This window comes from Pseudoliparis swirei, chromosome 9 (assembly GCF_029220125.1).
Source record: "Pseudoliparis swirei isolate HS2019 ecotype Mariana Trench chromosome 9, NWPU_hadal_v1, whole genome shotgun sequence".
Taxonomy (NCBI): Eukaryota; Metazoa; Chordata; class Actinopteri; order Perciformes; family Liparidae; genus Pseudoliparis; species Pseudoliparis swirei.
Genome location: NC_079396.1, coordinates 5040776 through 5060600, shown reverse-complemented (window position 1 = coordinate 5060600; position 19825 = coordinate 5040776). Strand labels below are relative to the sequence as shown.

The window sequence follows — 19825 nt, the reverse complement described above, 5'->3', positions numbered from 1 at the left end:
GTGAAGGCAACACTCGCTCTGTACTCCGACGTGCGTGACGTCACTCCAATGCACGCACAGGGCAGGACTTTGAGTGGTTTTGTTAGTTGCGGCAAGAGAAGACAAACAAAGTGAGCCCTAGTCTAGTCTTGGTCTAACTTTGAAATATGTCGGCGGTCGGCGGTGCCTTGTATCGACATGTTTTGGCCGTGAGGAACTCCGGCATGATGGTGGTGAGTACGACGAGTGTAGCTCGGGGTAAAACAGAGAAACGCCTCACGGGATACTTTTAGTAAACACGTCTTCGTGTTAATCTCTTGACTGTTGCGTTTGCGTGCTATAGGCCATTCTGAATTTAGCAACACAGTCCACAATCATTATTGATAGAGACTTTATGATACATGCTAAGTTCAATGTATCCATTGTCCATGAAATCAGCTTGTTTTACAACCCGTGCACTTAAATTGTTCCACATGGTCGTGAGAATTAAACAGATATCTGTTTGTCCTGACTGCAAAACATTTAGCCTTAAGGCTAAATCAAATACAATGTTTTGCAGTCAGGACAAACAGATATCTGTTTAATTCTCACGACCATGTGGAACAATTTAAGTTATTGTGCTGAAGTCCATCTTTCATGGTTCTGAAAGTCAGTTAGGTAACTATAAAGACTGCTAAGTGATGTAACGCGTTCATGTAGTTCACCCGAGCTGCCACTAGGGGGCGTCTCCATACCTTCTTATGGAAACAAAAAGAAGAGAACATATTATTAGACTATAAACTGGCAATATGATGATCATAATATATTTAATAATAATATGAATCTAATTTAAGCTTCGAAATGTAGTTTAATCTTATCTTAGAATTAGATATATATTTTTTTACATTTATTTGTGGTTGTGATCTTATGGTACAATTTTTTTTCTTTTTTTAGTTTGCATTAGTTTGGCTCAATTCTACTGCAAAGCAGTTTGTTGCTGTATTTTGCACAAAATACTGTATTAAAGCAAGTAGTATGTTCTGGTGTCGTAGGTTCAAATAACCAAGTGCTTCCCATTTTGGCCCAGAGTTCATAGGAACGGCTGTTAAGTCACATTATGGGGTGTTACTTTGTACATACCTCTTTTACATCTCTTTATCTCTCACCTAAAAGAAAAATGCTTTGGTGGATAAAAGAAGAACACACCATAGGATTAAAACATTCTTATTTGTTTTTATTATCTATGATACAGATGGTACGGCATGCTCAGACGGCCGCTGCCCCGGCACCCAAAGCCCGTATCAAGAAGTTTCAGATTTACCGATGGGACCCAGACACCGCTGGAGACAAACCGCGAATGCAGACATATGAAATTGATCTCAACACGTAAGTCGTAAACCGGGTCCCGTGAACAGAATATTGTCTGGCTGTGCTTTCCTCTAACGTGTTGACACCTTCCTGTTATAGTTGCGGCCCAATGATTCTGGACGCCCTCATTAAGATCAAGAATGAGATCGACCCCACGCTCACATTCAGACGCTCCTGCCGTGAAGGTAAGAAACAGATTCAGCTCGCCCACCGTTTCTAGACCTTTTGTGGCGGATATGTCAGTGACCCGTTGCTTGTTTCTTCAGGGATCTGCGGCTCGTGTGCCATGAACATAAATGGAGGCAACACGCTGGCATGCCTGAACAAAATTGACTCCAACACAAGCAAGCCCTCAAAAATCTACCCGCTCCCACACATGTATGTGGTCAAAGATCTGGTGCCTGTAAGTGCTGCACAGTGTGTGCTGTTTCTCCTCACATGAGTCACATGATGGTGCATTTATTGGTTGTTTTGAGTAATGACTCCTCCTCTCTCTCTCTCTCTCTCTTCATTTGATTTCCACCAGGATATGAGCAACTTCTATGCCCAGTACAAATCCATCGAGCCCTACCTGAAAAAGAAGGACGACACTCAAGAAGGGAAGGAGCAGTATTTCCAGTCGGTGGAAGACCGGCAAAAACTGGTAATTAACAGTCTCGCCGTCGGATCGACCGAGCTCCGCACGAGTCACACAGCCAAAACATCTTTACTCCCGTATTGGAGGTCTTTGTATCGCAGTCACTGGTGTCATTTCATTGCAGAGGTTTCAGCCGGCCAGCTACAGAATTGACCGATTGACGATGTATTGCTAGCGGGAAATATTGAGCAGAAATCATAATTTGTAATGATCGCACAGTGATGTATTTTCCCTTGGATTCACAGTCTTCTTAACCCATCAGGACGGCCTGTACGAGTGCATCCTGTGCGCTTGCTGCAGCACCAGCTGTCCCAGCTACTGGTGGAACGAAGACAAATACTTGGGACCTGCTGTCCTCATGCAGGTGAGTTTTTGTTTCATATTTAGTTATTAAGATACACGTCCCAAGAGTTCAGAAATTTGAAGGAGTTTAGGTTTAGGGCCACACTAGGGGGCCTTTGTGTACCTGCAATGCTCATTTCAAACCAGAGAGAGGCGAATAATGTGATTTCATGATGGAGCAAACGATGGACGCCAACTGTGCTGTTATTGTTATCCCTCAGGCCTACCGGTGGATGATCGACTCCCGCGATGAATTCACAGAGGAACGTCTGTCTAAGCTTCAGGACCCCTTCTCTCTCTACCGCTGCCACACGATCATGAACTGCACCAAGACGTGTCCAAAGGTACCGCAAAAAACGCTCTCGCACACGCTCACTCGCGGATTTAATTGAGCTTTGCTTTCTCACGCGGTCTGTTTGGCACTCTGCTCCTACAGGGACTCAACCCGGGGAAGGCCATCGCAGAGATAAAGAAGATGATGGCCACCTACAAGGAGAAGAAAGCAGGGGCTTCATGAACGTGTGAAAATTCAGATCCACTAATACAACCTAGAACAAAATTACTCTTAAAGGGAAGAGAAGAGCAAATCAAGGAACACTCAGCACCTTTTCATCATTTATATTACATTTGGAGGAATGTGAATAGACGTGTGCCAAACAGGATTTGATGAGTTAGAGGCTGCTGGAAAGAACTGTTCAAACAAATATATTTGGTGTGGTGCAACAAGTTGGGAGATGCTAATGGAACTGTAAATATTCAACTATGTGTTTATTAAAGATGTGCTAGGCTCATGATGGAAACTACATGTTTTTAAGTTCAGAAAAAAACCAACTACTCTTTTGTTGACTTTTATTGCAATAAACAATATTGATAGATAGATAGATAGATAGATATATACTTTATTAATCCCCAAGGGGAAATTTGTCGTAACAGTAGCAGCACCAATAAACTAAACACACAAGAATAAAATCTAAAATGTAAAAAACAGGGATGAAAGATATAGAAGTATACAAAGTAAAATATAAAATAAAATATATATGTATATATACAACATATATGCATACACAATACTAATGACAAATTAAATTAAATATTAAATATAGACAGTGCAAAGTGTGTGTATGTGTGTGGTGTAAATAAATGAAATGTGTGAAGTGCAGATCAACATAGTGTAAATATTAAGTTATTATTGTAGTTATTGCACTATGATGTGGCAAGAGGTGATCTGTTGTAGAGCCTCAAAGCCGTCGGCAGGAATATTCTCCTGTTTCTGTCCTTGTGGCAGCGGAGCGTGAGGAGACGTTTGGAGAAAGTATGCAACTAATGGGAAATTTTTTGGGACAAAGTTTCATTGCAATGTGGTCACTATATTTATTTGTTGGTCTCTGGAGAAATTACTGACGAGCTGCATAAATATATATAAATAGGGATTCTACGATAATAAGGTTAATACAACATATGTTAAATACATTATTAAATATAAAGCAAATGCACTGCAGAGGCAGTACAAACACCTGCCGAAGGAATTCTAATACTGTTTGGCAACCCAACAGTTGTCCTTTAATAAATGACATAAGAAAGCTTCAAAGCTTTAATACATGAGTTAATGGCATAGGTTTATTATTATGAGCAATTTTCAAAGGATGCCTAGGTTTCGTATATACAGAGTGTGTTTCTGTGGCTTTACACAGTCCTATTGGGAATTTGTAGGATATAGCAAAAACATCCAAATGAAAACTACTGCAATCAAACTTCTGTCTGGATTTGTTATTCTTTATCGGGACAAAATAAAATTATACAATTTGTTTTACATGTAAATAAAACCGATTTGCTGTAGGAGGAGCTCAGAAATGTGTAAGCACTGCGGTTCTGCAGTAAGCAACACGCACACACACACGCACACAAACACGCACACGCACACACAAACACACACACGCACACACACAGAAAACACAGGCAAGCAGCAGGCTGGCACCAGCCTACCGGCGTTTCTGCACTTTGGAACGCATGCGACTATTTTGGACCCCGCGACTCGCCGTAGAAGGGTATTTAGTAAGTTAGCTGTGTTGGGGTCGATTGGGGAAGCGCGTGCGTCCAGCCAGAAGACACATTATGCTGTCAGTTTGTTCCCGAGGGTGATGTGGAGGCAGTCATCGTGACCGGAGGATGGAGAAGCACGGTAAGTGTGCTTTATGGTCGAAGCGAACACGGTTTGCTTAAAAACAACAAACACAGTGCTGCTGTTTTCTTTTTTTTGGCTGTGCAAATGTCGATTAGCTGTAAGGTTCAAGGTGCAATAACGAACTAATAAACAGCAGCCATGTAGACTAACCAACACTGTAGCTTCTAGCAAACTGGTGTTGAATCTAGTTAAGTTTAAAACAATAACCATTAGCCAATCAATAAGGAGAACTAAGTGTTGATCTAAGCAACCAATGCACTGTCCTGTCATGTGATTATTGATCTCAGATATGTGCTTCACATGCAAACGTGCTCTGGTGGAGTTTAAAGGGTAATTTCACCTAAATTACACACAAATAAAAGATAAAAACAAACATGTAATCTCCTTCTGACCTCTAGGGGGCGCAGAGCGACGCAGAAGTGTGTTTTGTTCATTGCACAGCTGCCAGCGAGCTGTCAAGTCTCTGCTTCCTCCCCATCACAATGGAGGCGGGAAGCACCTTTTCATATGCGATGGTCCTCACAGCAGCAGGGAAGAATCACATTTTAAATGATCTGTATATTCTCATAATGAATCACTTGTGTTGCATCAAACAGCTGTTGTCTGTGGAAGGATGTAGTGACACAACGTGTACCTGAGCAGAGGATGGAGTCGCTCTCCCTCTGCTTGCATAGTTTGCTCAACCGGCGACATGTTGAGAGCCGTTTAGAGACAATCGAAAGGCCCTCGGATCTCGCACATGCGCCGCATACCTCACTACCGCCTCGCGCACTTACTAATACAAACACTACAGTAACTATGACGTGTCTCAATTGGAGCTTGAGCGAGGAATCCGCCTTCAGCTTCAGGATCGTGTCTATGGAGGCCGCCGATTATGAAATGGTTGTAGTGACGAAGCCAGGTACCGTAGGGGTCACGGGGTCAGGCTGGCCCCGCCAAACTGTAGAGAGAGCAGGCTGTTGGCATAATCAGCTCAGATGACTGTCTTGTGTCTTGTCTAGCCATGTGTGCAGAGTCTCTTCCCCTTTTTTGACAGAGGTTTTGTGCTATGTAAAGATGAAACTGAAAGATCCGACTTTCTTTGGGTAAGCCACAGCTCATTGGCCACAGCAGGATTCATAAAGTCCTATTAGTAGGGATTTGTTCCTCTTTTTTTAACATTGAGTTATTTATTCCTGTATGTGCTGACAAGGCCTTGAGCTGAGGTTCTTCCACGAATTGGAAGTCACTTGAAACCGGCTGGAACGCAAATACCACTTTTTGGACCTTGTGTAAACAACAGTGAGATCTTGTAAACAGTCTAGCGCCGCAAACTATGACAAATGGCCCTCCTGGTCGAGATCGGCCTAGTTGCAGCAAAGCAAGCATGTGATCAGTCGAAATATCTCACATTTTGTTACAGACGCCTTGATTAGCTTTAACACGATGCGATACCAGGGTCATGTGTTGTCTACTGTGACAAAAACGCGTGTGTGTGTGTGTGTCAACACAAGATCTACAAGTAGGACACACATGATATGAACATCTGTTCTGGTATCTTTCTGCAGATTGCATCCAACTGAACATTCTTTTAACACCAGTTTTTAGTTAATAAGCTGTATGGCTCTTGCGGAGGTGAAATCAGACACGACTTAAAGGAGTAGTCTGTTGGATTTGAGGGTATAGTCTACTGACTGAAATGGGATATAATATTCATAAACATCTTTTCATTCGCGTATAATCGCCTGAAAACTAAGAATCGGCGTGTTTTTGTGTTCGCTCAGAGTGAGACATTTCTGTCTACGTATTGGGGCGGTGTATATGTTGCTCCGCCCAGTCTACGTAGCCCAGAAGGAACCAACCCAACCCATGGCTCTATCCCGAGAGCCCAGTGCCTTTTTTATTAAGTTGCCAGAAGGCCACCCTACAGCCCTCCGACACGGGTCGGCAGAGTGGGTATTCAGTCGGCTGCAATCTGCAACCTCACCACTAGCTGCTACTTCTTAAAAAATGACATGAATTTATTACATAAAATTTAACAAATGATTTTTTCCAAAACGACTTACAATCATGTTACATTCACATAGCTACAGAGAGCTTAAGTTTGTTGCTCAAGGGCACATCGACTAGGGCGGGGATTGAACCGCCAACCCTCTGATTGAAGGACAGACCTGCTAACAACTGGCACACAGTCACCCTAATTGACCAGTTTGTCTGCCTTTTCTGGTTTGTGTCGTATAAACAGTCCACTGATAGGCCTATGTACTTAACTCCTACTTATAGCAGAGTCATTAATCTTTTAGTTCTTTGTGTAGTCAACCGTTGCCAGTGTGGAAAAAAAGTCATGACGTCTCCTTTTATTGACATATGCGTCTTAAGTTAAACTCCTCCACAGAAATGGCCTCGGGGTAGGGGGGAGTGGGGGGTTCGGATGTAAACTGATGAGGTGCGAAGTCAGGTGTCTTCTGCGCGAGACACGTGTACAGGTGTAGAAAAAAAGGAGCAGCCGCATCAGCAGCCAGGTGGAATCACTCAGGTGTTACCGGAATGCGGAGAGAAGAGAGAGGCTCCCACTAACTAACCCTCTATGCTGGGGACGGATATAAAGTGTTTAGTGACGGCCTTAAGTTGACGGTAAGCGCTTTTGTTCTCTCTGAAATGTCTTTAATTAGAATTAAAAAATTTGCTTTTCTGCGGAAACGAAAGTGCGAATAAGGTTCGCTTTTTAAAGCTGAACAAACAACGACTTCACTCGACTTTGTGGGATTCTTTCTCGGTTATTGTATGCTGTTAATACGTGTCTTTATTGTGAGATTGCAGCAAACGTGTAATACTTTATGGGGCAGTTTACTCTCCTTCTGTAGCCATTAAAAAGTTAATGTTTGTAACTACGATAACGGCGTCCGCGGATCTACGGTCAAGTGAGCCGCCGCTGGAAATGTAGTGCGCCTCTATTCCTGGTGTTACGGTACCGAGGTACGGCCCTCAGGCGCGGAGGTAAACCCTTATTTAAGCAATGATGTGTCCAATTTGAGATAAGTCAAAAACATCATTCATTTGGTCATTATATGAGATACAATTTGAATAACTCATGTTGTTACAACATTACCGGACTATTTTTAATAGTACAGTAATGAGTTCAATGATTATATTCATAATTTCACAAAATTATATATGTTCTAACTGTTATTAAAGTAGATAAAGATCCGTAAATGTTATAACCTTTTATGGATCTGCCTTCAAAAAAAAGTTCGAATATTTCAAAATTGTTAATATCATAAACTCTGTAAAATCCCATGAAAATAACCGTGGACATAGCTGAGATCCTCCTGAAGAACAATCTAGTGTCATTTCATATACACTGTCAAGTATCTGCTTTAAAATGTTCAAATATTAGGAAATTATGAATATCAGAATTTCTTTTGAGCTAACTTTGCCTTTTAATAATGAATTGTACAAACTGTCCACTAAAATCTCAATAAAATAACCATGAATATAGCAGAGGTCCTTCTGAATAACAATCTAGGGTCATTTTGAGGTACACGTTTAATTATCTGCTTTAAAAGATGTTCAAATATTAGAAAATTATGAATATCATCATTTCTTTTTAGCTAACTTAGCCTTTTAATTTTCACAAAAACTGTACACTAAAATCTCATGAAAATAACACTAAAAATACCATCCATGACACTGAGGTCATACAAAACAAAAAGGTGGAATTTAAATCAAGCCACATGGAAAAAAGTGTGCAACATGGACTCGACGAGAGCGTTGCAGTGTGTGCTGTGTTTGCATTGACATTGAGGATGTGCGTTGTCCTGCTCGGTTCATATGGAACATTGTCCCCGTCCTCTAGGTAGTGCGGCCGGGTCGCAGAGCGGACTCCCCTCACCCAGTCCGACAGACCGCCTCCTCAGTCCTGACTCGTACATGGTGAGAAACGTCCACTGTCTTTTTTTTATTTTTATGCTAAACCGACCCAACGGTGGAAAACAGTGCATGTGTGAGCTGATGAGCTCACCGGCACGATGGGAATTAGAATCCGACTGCCCTGTGTCGACTGTGTTTGCCCCACCAGGACGTCCAGGGCTATAAGTGGGTGCGCTGGCGGGTGTGGTTGTGTCGTCTGGCCGCCGCGCTGTCCTTGGGCCTCCTCCTGGTTGTGTTTCACTGGCGCCCGCGCTTCGCCGTCCTCGCCCGCTGCTGCTCTTGCCCTCTGGCATTGGCGGATATTCTGCTAATAAGAGTGAGGAAATGAATGGTCCATTTTTCTGTGTCTTTTCTTCTTCTTCTTCTTTAACAGAACCTGTGCTGAAATGTTAGTCGTGAAAGGCTGATGTCCAAAAAGCTGTTGGTCTTTTTCTGAATAAATCCTGCAGACATCGGCATGAAAATAAAAGCCTATATATATATTTATTTATTTATTATTTTTTAAAATAATTTTTGTTTTTGGACAGTAGCTTAATTTACAAAGTTTACATCAGCACATGTGTAGTATTCAATATATATATACCATCCAGTTTTTCAAATTAAGTAACATTGAACATTTTGGGAGAGTGTACATATAAACAGAGAAATACATCAGACAAGGGGGAGACTAGAGTGAGAGAGGGATAGAGGTCGGAGAGGTTTCCTAAACTAGAGCAGCGTTACAGGGTATATATATATTTTAAAATAGAGCTTATAATTGCCACTAGTCAAGTTGTAGTAAATACCTATTTCTTGCTTCATCAGTTTTTTAACAGGTAAAAGTCATCTGTTGGATTCACTGGGCAGACTGTCTCATTAATATGCTATAATAAGTATATTTGATTCCATACTTTTGCTTTGTATCTGTTTGGCTCTGTCTCATTAGAATAAGGGTCTTGGTCGTGCCTAGTTTCCAACGGTCACCAGTGTATCCGTGTCATTTGTTCCGTCAGGACAGCTTTGCCCAGCATCATGTGGTGGAGGTTTTCACGGAGGAGGTGGAGGACGGCAGGTCGGCTTCAAATCCCTTTTCCTCCGTCAGCATCGCGTATCCATGGGAAACGGTGTGCCGCCTCTACTCACTGGATTTGTCCCTTCTGTTTTTTTCTCAGTTTGGAGTTAATCGGCGAGCTGGAGGACAATGAATGCAGGGATACGGTTCAGCTGCACACGGCGGAGGTGAGGAAGAAGTGAACGTTCTGGCAGAACAATGCGTCGAGGGATCTTTTCTTCCAATGCTGAAAGGGCCTGTTGATGTTGTTGTTGTGTTCCAGAAAAATCTGCTGCGCTACTACCTGTTTGAGGGACTGCGCTACATCTGGCTGGCCAGGAAAGGAGCTTTCTGTCGTGTCAGGTACTGAAAAGGGGGGGGGGGGGGTCTGTACACATCGCTAGACGGTGTAATTTGAGTGTTCATTGCTCTATATGATGTTATTTTATGACGAGACCTATATTTGCTCATAACCTGTATGTTTATTGCTTTTATGATGTTTTCGTGATAACCTCTTTCTCCCTGAGTGATGGCTTGTATAATCTGGCCACAGGGACTACGGTTGAAATGTAGCCTTAGCTAAGACTGACACGTTTACCCCTGGGTTGATTGATGTGTACGGGCCCTGTTCAAATGAATAAATGAAAATAAATATTGTAATTGCGTTGAATTCTTCCGTCTTTTTTTCGTCCGTAGTGTCCTCAATGAAAACTGGACCTGCAACGACCTGTATGGTTTCCAAAAGGGCCTGAGTCCCCTGGAGCAGAGCTTGAGGTAAAGGAACAGATGCGTGAATGGGGGGAATAAATCTGAGTGCACTGCTGAGCTATTCACGGGACATGACTTCTTTCAGGAGACGCATGTATGGGCCCAACCTTATTGACGTGCCTGTGAAGCCTTACGCAAAGCTGCTGTTTGAGGAGGTGAGATGGAAAATCTGTCCGTTTCTATATAGAGCCTGGCTCCGATTAATTAGTTTAATTTCTGAAATTTTCAAGTGATTTATTTTGATCTCTCTTTCGCTCTCCACCTTTTTTAGGTCCTCAACCCGTTCTATGTGTTCCAAGTGTTCAGCATCGCCCTGTGGATGGCCGATGACTATTATTTTTACGCCGTGTGCATTTTTATTATCTCCGTTTTCTCCATCGGCCTCTCGCTTTATGAGATCCGCAAGGTATGTGTGTGTTTGGGGGGGGGGGGGATGCTTCATCTGACCATACTCTGTTGTGGGTTCAGCTCAGCGCATGGATAAAAAAATAACACGATGCAACCCCTTCGCTCCGCAGCAAAGCGTCACTCTTCGCAACATGGCCCAGTTTGTCACAAACGTCACGGTACGGAGGATCTCGGGAGGTGAGCTCTTACGAATGTGCCCTTCGTTTAATGTGAATTTCTCTTTTGCGTTAACATGAGTCCGGCAGAGGAATGTGTAGGCGCCGTTTCATGGCAGAAATATACATATATTGGTCAAATGTACTAAATGACATTGAAGTTGACGCTCTTAACTGTGTTAAGAGTGTCCCAGTCCCGGCTTGCAATGGTTTAATATGTGATGTCCGTATTGAACATGGTTTGTTTATTGAAATGTGTTATATTCATATGTGCATTTTACTCTGAGTTTTAAATGATGAATATGCTTTTCAGAGAAAAAAAGAGCGCACATTTGTGAAAAAGTGAACGCACCTTAACTGAAAAGACATGCATGTTTATTCTTTTAATCAACCTATAGTCTCTCATTCATTTGTGTCATTTAAGGTTATATACTGTATCCTTTGGAATTCTCCTTGTTGGTTTAAATATGACTTTTTCTAAATTGTTCATGTATACACCAAGATTTCACAATGTTTGGTCATGTACATTTGGTTTAAAGTCCTGGAGATCTACTGGTCAACACGTGTATGAACCGTGTCACTTGTGTGTTCTTCAGCGGAGGAGTACGTGAGCTCGGAGGAGCTGGTCCCCGGCGACTGCCTCGTCATCCCTCCAGAGGGTCTGCTGCTGCCCTGTGATGCCGCCCTGCTGGCCGGGGAGTGTCTGGTCAACGAGAGCATGCTGACAGGTGATCAACCGGCACTTACGCATGTGTAATAACATATTTGGGGGTAAATACCCAGTATTTTCACTCAGCCATGTTTACAGGAGGACGACCGACACCGACTGTCTTGGTTTTGCGTCTCTTTCCAATAAAAAGCATCGTAAAACCTTTCTTCCATCTTTAGAAGCCCGCGAGTAATTACAATCTACAGACGGGAGATTGTTTTAATGTGGAAATTGATCATTGGAATTGTTCGTTTGAAGCAGCCTGTCATAGAATTTTATGGCAAATTCTCCTTCTCACTATTCACCTCCTCCTCCTTCATTCTAAATAAACTTCACTCAGATATGTCATTTATTTTATTAACATTTTATATTAGTTTCCAGTGAGTTATTAATGACTTTATACAGTTGCTGCTATAGAAACAATATTTAGTTATATGTAAATCATAAATAACTTCCAATCCCTTTCCTGAGTTAAAAACAAAAAAAAAATTATTTAATCTTGTAGAGAAACAATATTGACAAGAGTTTTCCTTTTTAGTTGTACTAAAATCCTAAAGATCCCTCTCCCTACCCTTGGAGGGGGAGGGTTGAGCTGAGGGGTGTTTAAACCACGAGTTGCCACTAAAAACAGACACGCGGTTATTTTTTCTTTTTTAAAGCTGGGGATAAACCCTCCGGCTGATTTAGAGTCACAAGTTCTATTCAAGATGGCCGCCCACATGTGAGGGGTTGAGACATGAGCTTTATTGCCCCCAACTGAACCCACTGTTTGCTTTGACTTGGCAAATGAAACTGTGCAATTGTATTCAACTGTCGTCTTCCTCTTTCTCCTCTTCCTCCTCGCCACCGAGTCCAGGTGAAAGTGTCCCGGTGCTGAAGACGCCCCTGCCGGCCGGTGAGGGCCGGTACAGCTCGGAGACGGAGCAGCGCAGGCACACCCTCTTCTGTGGCACCCAGCTCATTCAGGCCAAAGGGTGCAGCGGCGCTGTCGCCGTGGTGACGAGCACCGGTGAGTCGAACTTATAGTATTACTTATAGTATTACTCATGTTATTACTCACGGCATTACTTCTGCTCCGCCCCCCCCCCCCCCCTCAGGGTTCTTCACAGCTAAAGGCAGCCTGGTGAGCTCCATTATGCATCCTCAGCCAATCGACTTCCGCTTCTACCGAGACTCCGGCAAGTTCCTGCTCATCCTGGGTTTGGTTGGTAAGCGCTTTTTAACGGTGACCTGCAGGATTCAGTTTCAGGACTGTGTAGAGAAGCTCATTGTGTCTGTATTTACAGCGAATTCATTTCATGTATTCTAGTCTTTCTGACCTATTATTTAACCATTGAACATGAATGAGCTCTTTCCTTTATTTGTCCTTCTCTCTTCAGCTTTTTTTGGCACCATATACAGCATTGTAATCCTCTACCTATCCAACGTAAGTGCAAGGAACAGATATATCTAGATAAATATAGATATATTTGGCATGCCAACGATAAAGAAAGTGACACACTGCCGCGTGTCTTGATGTGTGTGTGTCCAGGTGACGTGGCTGAGCTTGGTGATTCGGAGCCTGGACGTCGTGACCATCGCCGTGCCTCCTGCCTTGCCTGCCGCCATCACCACGGGCACCATCTACGCCCAGCGGCGGCTGAAGAGCCAGGGCATCTTCTGCATCAGTCCGCCGCGCATCAACATCTGCGGAAAGGTCTCCGTCTTCTGCTTCGACAAGGTGAGGGGGGGGGCTGCACTCATTGTCCGCGGAGAGCTCGTCGTGGTTGAAACGTCCCTTTCATCGGAGCACCGTCGTGTTCTCCAGACAGGGACTCTGACGGAGGACGGTCTGGACGTGTGGGGGGTGATGGAGGGGGGATCCGCCGGGTTCTCCGAGCTGGTCCCGGACCCCGGACGCCTGCGCTCGGGGCCCATGCTCTCGGGCCTGGCCTGCTGCCACACCGTGACGCTGCTGCAAGGACAGCCCCTCGGAGACCCTCTGGAGCTCAAGATGGTGGAGTCCACTGGTTGGGTAGGGGACTTTGTTTTATTCACTGCGAGGGTGTCGATAAAACCATACCGGCGGACTTACGGAACCCTTTTTGTTCTTTAACGAAAGAAGCCAAAGTTCTCTGACTTTAAATGTCTAAACACGCGTATCCGTTCGACAGCTATGATATTCTAAAATGTGCAGTTAGACTTCAAAATAATGTGTAAGTAAATGCCAAAATGGACAGTTTACCTGAATTATTGTAACTTTAAAAAGCATCTACAAGGACATTTTTGTCTTTGCACGACCCCGGTGACCCCTCATGACACTTCAACTTCCGCGACAACATGTTAATCTGAATTGCCCTGTTTACATTTTTACATGTATTTATTTGTCCAGACCCTGCAGGAGCCGGAGGGGGATGGGAAGGTGCTGGATGCAGAGTTCGGAGGCCACAGAGTTTTGGCTGTTCTGAAGCCTCCGACTCGAGGGACTGTGAGTGGCCCTTCTCTCATATTGACCAATCGGTAGGACTCGTTTGTTGTTTACGTCGAATCCCGTTAACTGTGGTAGAACTGTTGCAAAGCCCTTAACCATTTTCGGCAACCTTTTGTGGTGAATGTGTGAAATTACTTAATTTAATTTACTGAAACCTAAATTTAAAAATAGATGGAGAAAAGTTTCTACATCTGCAGTTAGTTTGTGTTACCTCTGCCCCCCCCCCCCCCTCCCGACTGTTCCAATATATCTGTCTGTAGTTTCCTGTTATCCAAAACTGATATTCCTTCTCTCATTTCTTGTCAGTCCACCAGCGAGCCGGTGGCCATTGTCCGGAGGTTTCCGTTCTCCTCGGCCCTGCAGAGGATGAGTGTGGTGACGGTGGCCCGCGGGGGACACTCGGCACTCGCTTTCATCAAAGGATCCCCGGAGATGGTGGCAAGCCTCTGCCGAGCAGAAACTGGTCAGCGACTTGTGATTAATAATATAATAAGAATGGATTCAATAAATATAAATAAAATATACAATATATATATATATTATATGTGTGTGTGTGTATATGTATATATATATATTCTGAGAGCGAGAGAGGCCGGAACACTTTTCCAATGTAAGTCTTAAAGCCACTAGCACAACACAGGAGGTCAAAAACGGTTTCGTCCGCACCTGTTCTCATTCTCAGGCAATCACCTATATGCCTTTTAATGTGAATGTGCCGCCCTGTGTTCAAATGTAGGAACTGCATGTCCCAATTCACCTGGTGTTTCCCCTTAAAGATGGAAGGAAGCAACAAAACCACATTTTTGGCTTATATATGTGTGTGAATTAAATTAATTATGCTCTCTACTCTTGTACATTACTTTCATACAGTGCCAGCTCAGTTCTCCAGTGTACTGGGCGGCTTCTCCAGTGAAGGCCTGCGAGTCCTCGCGCTCGGCTATAAACCAGTAGACGGGAGCACTGACTTGAGGGCCATTGAACGGTGTGTGTGTGTTTATATTTAATTTTTATGGACTCATTTTCCTGCACCTGAAGCGTGCTGTGAACCCGGTCATGCTGAAATGCGTCCGCTTGTCTTTTTCCGCAGAGGGGAGGTGGAGAAGGACATGCGGTTCCTGGGCTTGCTGATCATGAAGAATCTGGTAAAGCCAGAGAGCGCCGAGGTTATTAATATCCTGAAACTGGCAAACCTCCGCAGCGTCATGGTCACCGGTGAGAGATCTCTTTGCACTTCCTCTTTTGTCTCTCTTTATCATGAAGTTTCAGTCGTCAACTTTAATGCTGTCCACCTCATGTCAAATCTTTTCTGTTTGTTTGTCCTCATTCCCAAAGGGGACAACATCTTAACAGCAATCAACGTAGCCAAAGGCTGCGGGATGGTGGATTTCAACGAGACGGTGATATTCGTCAATGTGACCCCCCACACTGCCCAGTCCGTGCCCAGCCTGAAGTTCAGCCTGGATGAAGGAGGGGCCAATGACGACCACACCCCCGTTCACACTCGGGTTGGTCCCGCTTCATGTTTTTGAAGCCTCTGGTGTCGATACATCTGGGAGGATGGGAGTCATGGTTCTGGTCTCTGAGGAGGTTCTTGTAGCGACTTTCACCCAGGGAAGTTTGGATTGTAGCAATACTTGTTCTACTCTGTTATATATTTTTTTTAAAGCTCTGGAACTTGAAAGAACAGTGATGAGAGTCTAACCTAATAAAACATATATTTTTAATTCTTTCATGATTATTAAGTATTAAAAAAAAAAACGGGTGCTGAACCGAAGAAGACGTCGGGAGTCGAAAAGTGATAATCAAAAGTATTTAATCAAAAGGATTACCAATAGTTGATAATAACAAATAACTGTTCAGATACAGAGAATGAGTCCAATTGCAGTTAACCGTCTCTTGCTCCACCTAAAAGAGTGTCTCAGCTTCATCAGATAGTTCATTTTGTATCGTCCCGGCCCCCCAGGGGAGATAATCACTTCTCATTGGTTACATTGTCCTTTTCCTAGTTCGCTCATTGGCCGAGCCGTCTGGCTGTTGCTTTAGTAAATTGTCTTATTCAACATGATGTAGCTCTCCCGATGGCACACGCACTGAGCATTCATGGTCTACGTTTGTAAACCGGGTGCGTGGTGTTTGGCTGCTGTTGGTAACGCGTATTCTTTCTTTTCCTTTCTCTCCTCTCAGGGTGGTTTTAACTATCACTTGGCTATTAATGGCAAGTCCTTCGCTGCCCTCTGTAATCACTTCCCTGAGTATTTGCCAAAGGTAATGTATGCCACGTTATCCCAGCGACTGAACGACAGTGCACTGACTCACTCGACTAATGGGCTGTATTTCAAAATGCCTCTGCAGGTCTTGCTGCGAGCCACCGTGTTTGCGCGCATGGCTCCCGACCAGAAAACCCAGCTGGTGAAGGAGCTGCAGAAACTGAAGTGAGTTCCCGCACAAATGGCGAAGGATGGGCGACACGCGGGAGGTACAGAAGGAAAATACCTCCCCCACCCCCTCCCCATTCATTTTAAATAGGGGCTGATGGATAAGTCAAACAAATCCACTGCCACAAAAAAGGGTGTATAGGTTTTCGGTCCATGTAGTGGCCATGAGAGGAACTGCATCTGTTATTTAAGGGCTTTCTGGTTGGTGTTCATTATTAATGTCTAATCCCTCGTAGTCATGTGTATACTTTAACCTTCCTTGACTTCCCTTACTCCAGCTACCGGGTGGGCATGTGCGGGGACGGGGCCAATGACTGCGGGGCCCTGAGGGCCGCTGACGTCGGGGTTTCCCTGTCCGAAGCCGAGGCGTCGGTCGCGTCGCCGTTCACGTCCAAGACGGAAAACATCAGCTGTGTGCCGCTGCTCATCAGGTGAGCGAGGAGGAGGCATCAAGAAGGCCCGGAGGAAGCACCTCAACCAGAAATGTTTGTAGTACGTTTTCTGCAGCAGAATACATAATAATAATAATAAGTTATTGTGTGTGTGTGTGCAGAGAGGGTCGGTGTTCTCTGATCACCTCCTTCAGCCTCTTCAGGTACATGGCTCTGTACAGCTTCATCCAGTTCTGCTCCGTCCTCCTCCTCTACACCGTGAGTCGCAGCTTTTTCAAAGTGGCTCTTGCCGATTCTCTGATTGGACAGCGGCTCCGGTTCGCCAACCGCGACGCACATTCCAGAGGGAAAAGACGGCTGTCGTCGTGATGATGCTTAAACGCGCTCCACAAAGTTAGCTCCACAGGTAGCGTAGGCAGCAGACCCTGGAGATGTGTTACATTAGTGCAGAAAAAAAAGAGATAACAGCAGTGTATACAGGCAAAGCTTTACTCATTAGAAACCATGTTGATTTAACTACCGTTATTCATCAACCACGCAGGATTATGGAAAGAGACTTATTAGATATATTGTTTATTTTCTCTTCAACATTGCAAGCATAACGACTTGATGTATTTGAATCCAAAGCCATGTTTTTGCACCCCTGATCGCATGGCCTACAGAACTTAGTGGTGTGTGTAAGAGCCACAAGTGTATTATTCGCTAGATCAGAGTTTCAGGAAAGTTTTCTAATTTACTTTCTGAATCACGGAATAATTTATGTTCGTGACAGACGCTCCCTGGATGTCGATGTAATGACGTCATGACAGCAGCAGGCGGAAAGCCACGAGCTGCATTAGGCCCTAGAGAGAGCACATCGTTTTTCTACCGTGACGTATCGTAACATTCCTCCACATATCGTAACATACTGTAACTTATCGTTACATAGCGTAACATACCGTCATATATCGTTACATACCGTAACTTATCATTACATAGCATAACATACCGTAATATACCCCAACATACTGTATCATATCGTAACATACTGTATCATATCGTATGATCGTAAGATAGTTTATTTATTTTGTATATGTAGTTTACATTTTTTTGATACATCGAATAAAGACAAAAGGAAAAGAAGGATAGGATCTCACGTTATTCGCGTAAGGAAAAGGAACTCAATGTGTCTGCAGCTCTTTAGCGGCTTCACGAGGAACCACGCCGAGGGAACGCCACTACAGTGTGTGTATGTGTGTGTCCAGGTGAAGACGAACATCGGTGACCTGCAGTTCCTGTACTGCGACTTGGTCTTGACCACGTTGCTGGCCATCGTGATGGGGGGGGGAGGCCCCGGCAAGGAGCTGCACCCCTGCAGGCCCTCGGCCAGCCTGCTGGCCCTGCCGGTTCTGGGCAGCCTCCTCATCCACGCCAGCTTCATTGTTCTGGGCCAGCTGGCCGCGTTCTTCATCACCACCTCGCAGGACTGGTCAGTTTATGAAAATAAAAGATAAAAAGCCCCACAAAAGGGCTTTTTTAAAATTTTGATTTCGAATGTCCGAAAGAAACATTTTGACGTGCTCTAAAACTCCCCCGTTCCCCGGTGGATTTCTTTTCTTTTCTCTTCTCTTTAGGTACGTTCCCCTCAACTCGACGGTGTTTGGCGCCGCCAATCTGCCCAACATGGAGAACACCAGCGTGTTCTCACTGTCCGCTTTCCAGTTCATCATCATGGCCGTGGTGGTCACCAAGGGCTACCCACACAAGAAACCTCTCTTCTACAACTGTGAGTCGTCCGAAAAGTTCCCGAGGAGGGTGACTTTTGTATTTTGGGGTGGAAAAGGACGATCCATACAGACCTGCGCGCACCAAAAAAAGGCCACGCTGTTCGTGAAGATTAAGGACATTGAATTTAGAATTGTTTTTCTTCCTCCTCCTCTCTTCAGGGATCTTCCTCTGTGTGCTGCTCGTCCTCTTCGCCGTGACGTCCTGGCTGGTGTTGTATCCCGGGTCCGTCGCCGCCCGTATCTTACGACTGCACGACTTCTTCGACATGGACTTTAAAATGCTGCTCGTCGCCTTAGCCGCTCTCAACTTCCTCATGTCTTTTGTCGCGGAGGTGAGCGAAACGATACTCTGGACACTCGTTGATTTACGTGAGGGAAGAAGAAAAAATAGCTGGTTGGGGCGTGCGGCAGTATGTGATGCTGAACTTTGAAACTCAGTAATATTCTCCTTCATGCAGACCAGTTGCTATTTTGGAGATTCATTATCCTTCTCAATGTCTGTGATACAAAAAGAACTATTGTCATTAGTGGATCATCTCTCATTTTTTGATTCTATTTTTTATTAAGACAAGACAATATATAGACATAAAACCTAGAGGACGACAAAACAGTGGACACATCATAAAGTCAGAGTATTGTGAAAAAATAAATAAAGGGAAATACGTGTGCGCGAGTTTAAAACATTTTTTTACATTTTATTTCTTTTATCGTTTTGTGATTCATAAACCCTAAAGTTGTTTTCACTCCCCCCAGGTGCTAGTTGACCGGGGTCTCCTGAACTGCTTTCGGATGCTGCGTGGGAGGCGCCAGTCCAAGAAACAGTACAAGCGCCTCAATGTCCTCCTGTCTGAATCCCCATCATGGCCGCCCCTCGATCAGACCCTGGCCCCCACAGACTACTCCGTCATCCAGTGCAGCTAACAACCGCTCGCCTCTGTCGGGCATTAGCCGGAAAAGTGCCACCTGAGCTATATCCACTTTTTAGGTTTTTTTTTATTTTTTAAATCGACAATGTAGTCATGTTTACCTTCAATAATAAAATATATTTTTATGTAAACTTTCAGCCTGTATGTGTTTGAGAGATGTCCGTTTTCACGTGTGATTCAGCAGTGGGGTCTCTGACGGACCAGAGAGCTCTGCTGACTGTGCATGTTTTTAGTCAGTGTAGCCAAATTACCAAAATGTATTTCCTGACCGTTGCATGGCAGTTTGAGATGTCAAACCTGTGCAATAGTCTAAATGGAATTTAGATTGCGGCGCTAAATTTGCATTATTTTACAATAGTTACTTTAGAGT

General features: G+C 44.1%; 2 protein-coding genes across 3 annotated transcripts; both read left to right on the top strand.

Annotated features, from left to right (window-relative positions):
• Window positions 1-53: 53 nt before the first annotated feature.
• Window positions 54-3099, top strand: LOC130199713 (succinate dehydrogenase [ubiquinone] iron-sulfur subunit, mitochondrial-like). Its single transcript, XM_056423433.1, has 8 exons — window positions 54-212; window positions 1211-1344; window positions 1426-1511; window positions 1593-1729; window positions 1853-1969; window positions 2226-2327; window positions 2527-2649; window positions 2742-3099. Exons 1-8 carry the CDS (start codon window positions 147-149, stop codon window positions 2820-2822), a joined length of 846 nt encoding a protein of 281 aa, XP_056279408.1. The 5' UTR covers window positions 54-146; the 3' UTR covers window positions 2823-3099.
• A 1266-nt stretch (window positions 3100-4365) lies between these two features.
• Window positions 4366-19592, top strand: atp13a2 (ATPase cation transporting 13A2). Of its 2 annotated transcripts, XM_056423430.1 has the most exons (30): window positions 4370-4484; window positions 4886-7100; window positions 8323-8399; window positions 8545-8712; window positions 9389-9447; window positions 9548-9614; window positions 9710-9789; window positions 10123-10200; window positions 10280-10349; window positions 10466-10600; window positions 10713-10779; window positions 11354-11485; window positions 12323-12475; window positions 12564-12674; window positions 12846-12892; window positions 12998-13186; window positions 13274-13480; window positions 13838-13933; window positions 14243-14399; window positions 14807-14918; window positions 15024-15148; window positions 15269-15441; window positions 16121-16201; window positions 16289-16368; window positions 16650-16802; window positions 16925-17021; window positions 18008-18231; window positions 18377-18528; window positions 18689-18861; window positions 19283-19592. In XM_056423430.1, the coding sequence occupies exons 3-30, from the start codon at window positions 8397-8399 to the stop codon at window positions 19448-19450; spliced, it is 3357 nt and encodes a 1118-aa protein (XP_056279405.1). In that variant the 5' UTR covers window positions 4370-4484; window positions 4886-7100; window positions 8323-8396; the 3' UTR covers window positions 19451-19592. The 2 variants fall into 2 exon arrangements, with proteins under 2 accessions (XP_056279404.1, XP_056279405.1); XM_056423429.1 differs by lacking the exon at window positions 4886-7100 and having other exon boundaries at window positions 4366-4484.
• The last annotated feature ends 233 nt before the right edge of the window (window positions 19593-19825 follow it).

Coding starts and splice junctions, on each gene's coding strand:
- LOC130199713 (XM_056423433.1), top strand. CDS start 147: ATGTCGGCGGTCGGCGGTGCCTTGTATCGACATGTTTTGGCCGTGAGG. Junction 1,970..2,225: donor TGGAAGACCGGCAAAAACTG/GTAATTAACAGT, acceptor TTAACCCATCAG/GACGGCCTGTACGAGTGCAT. Junction 2,650..2,741: donor GCACCAAGACGTGTCCAAAG/GTACCGCAAAAA, acceptor CTGCTCCTACAG/GGACTCAACCCGGGGAAGGC.
- atp13a2 (XM_056423429.1), top strand. Junction 12,675..12,845: donor GCTCATCCTGGGTTTGGTTG/GTAAGCGCTTTT, acceptor TTCTCTCTTCAG/CTTTTTTTGGCACCATATAC. Junction 16,803..16,924: donor TGTGTGCCGCTGCTCATCAG/GTGAGCGAGGAG, acceptor GTGTGTGTGCAG/AGAGGGTCGGTGTTCTCTGA.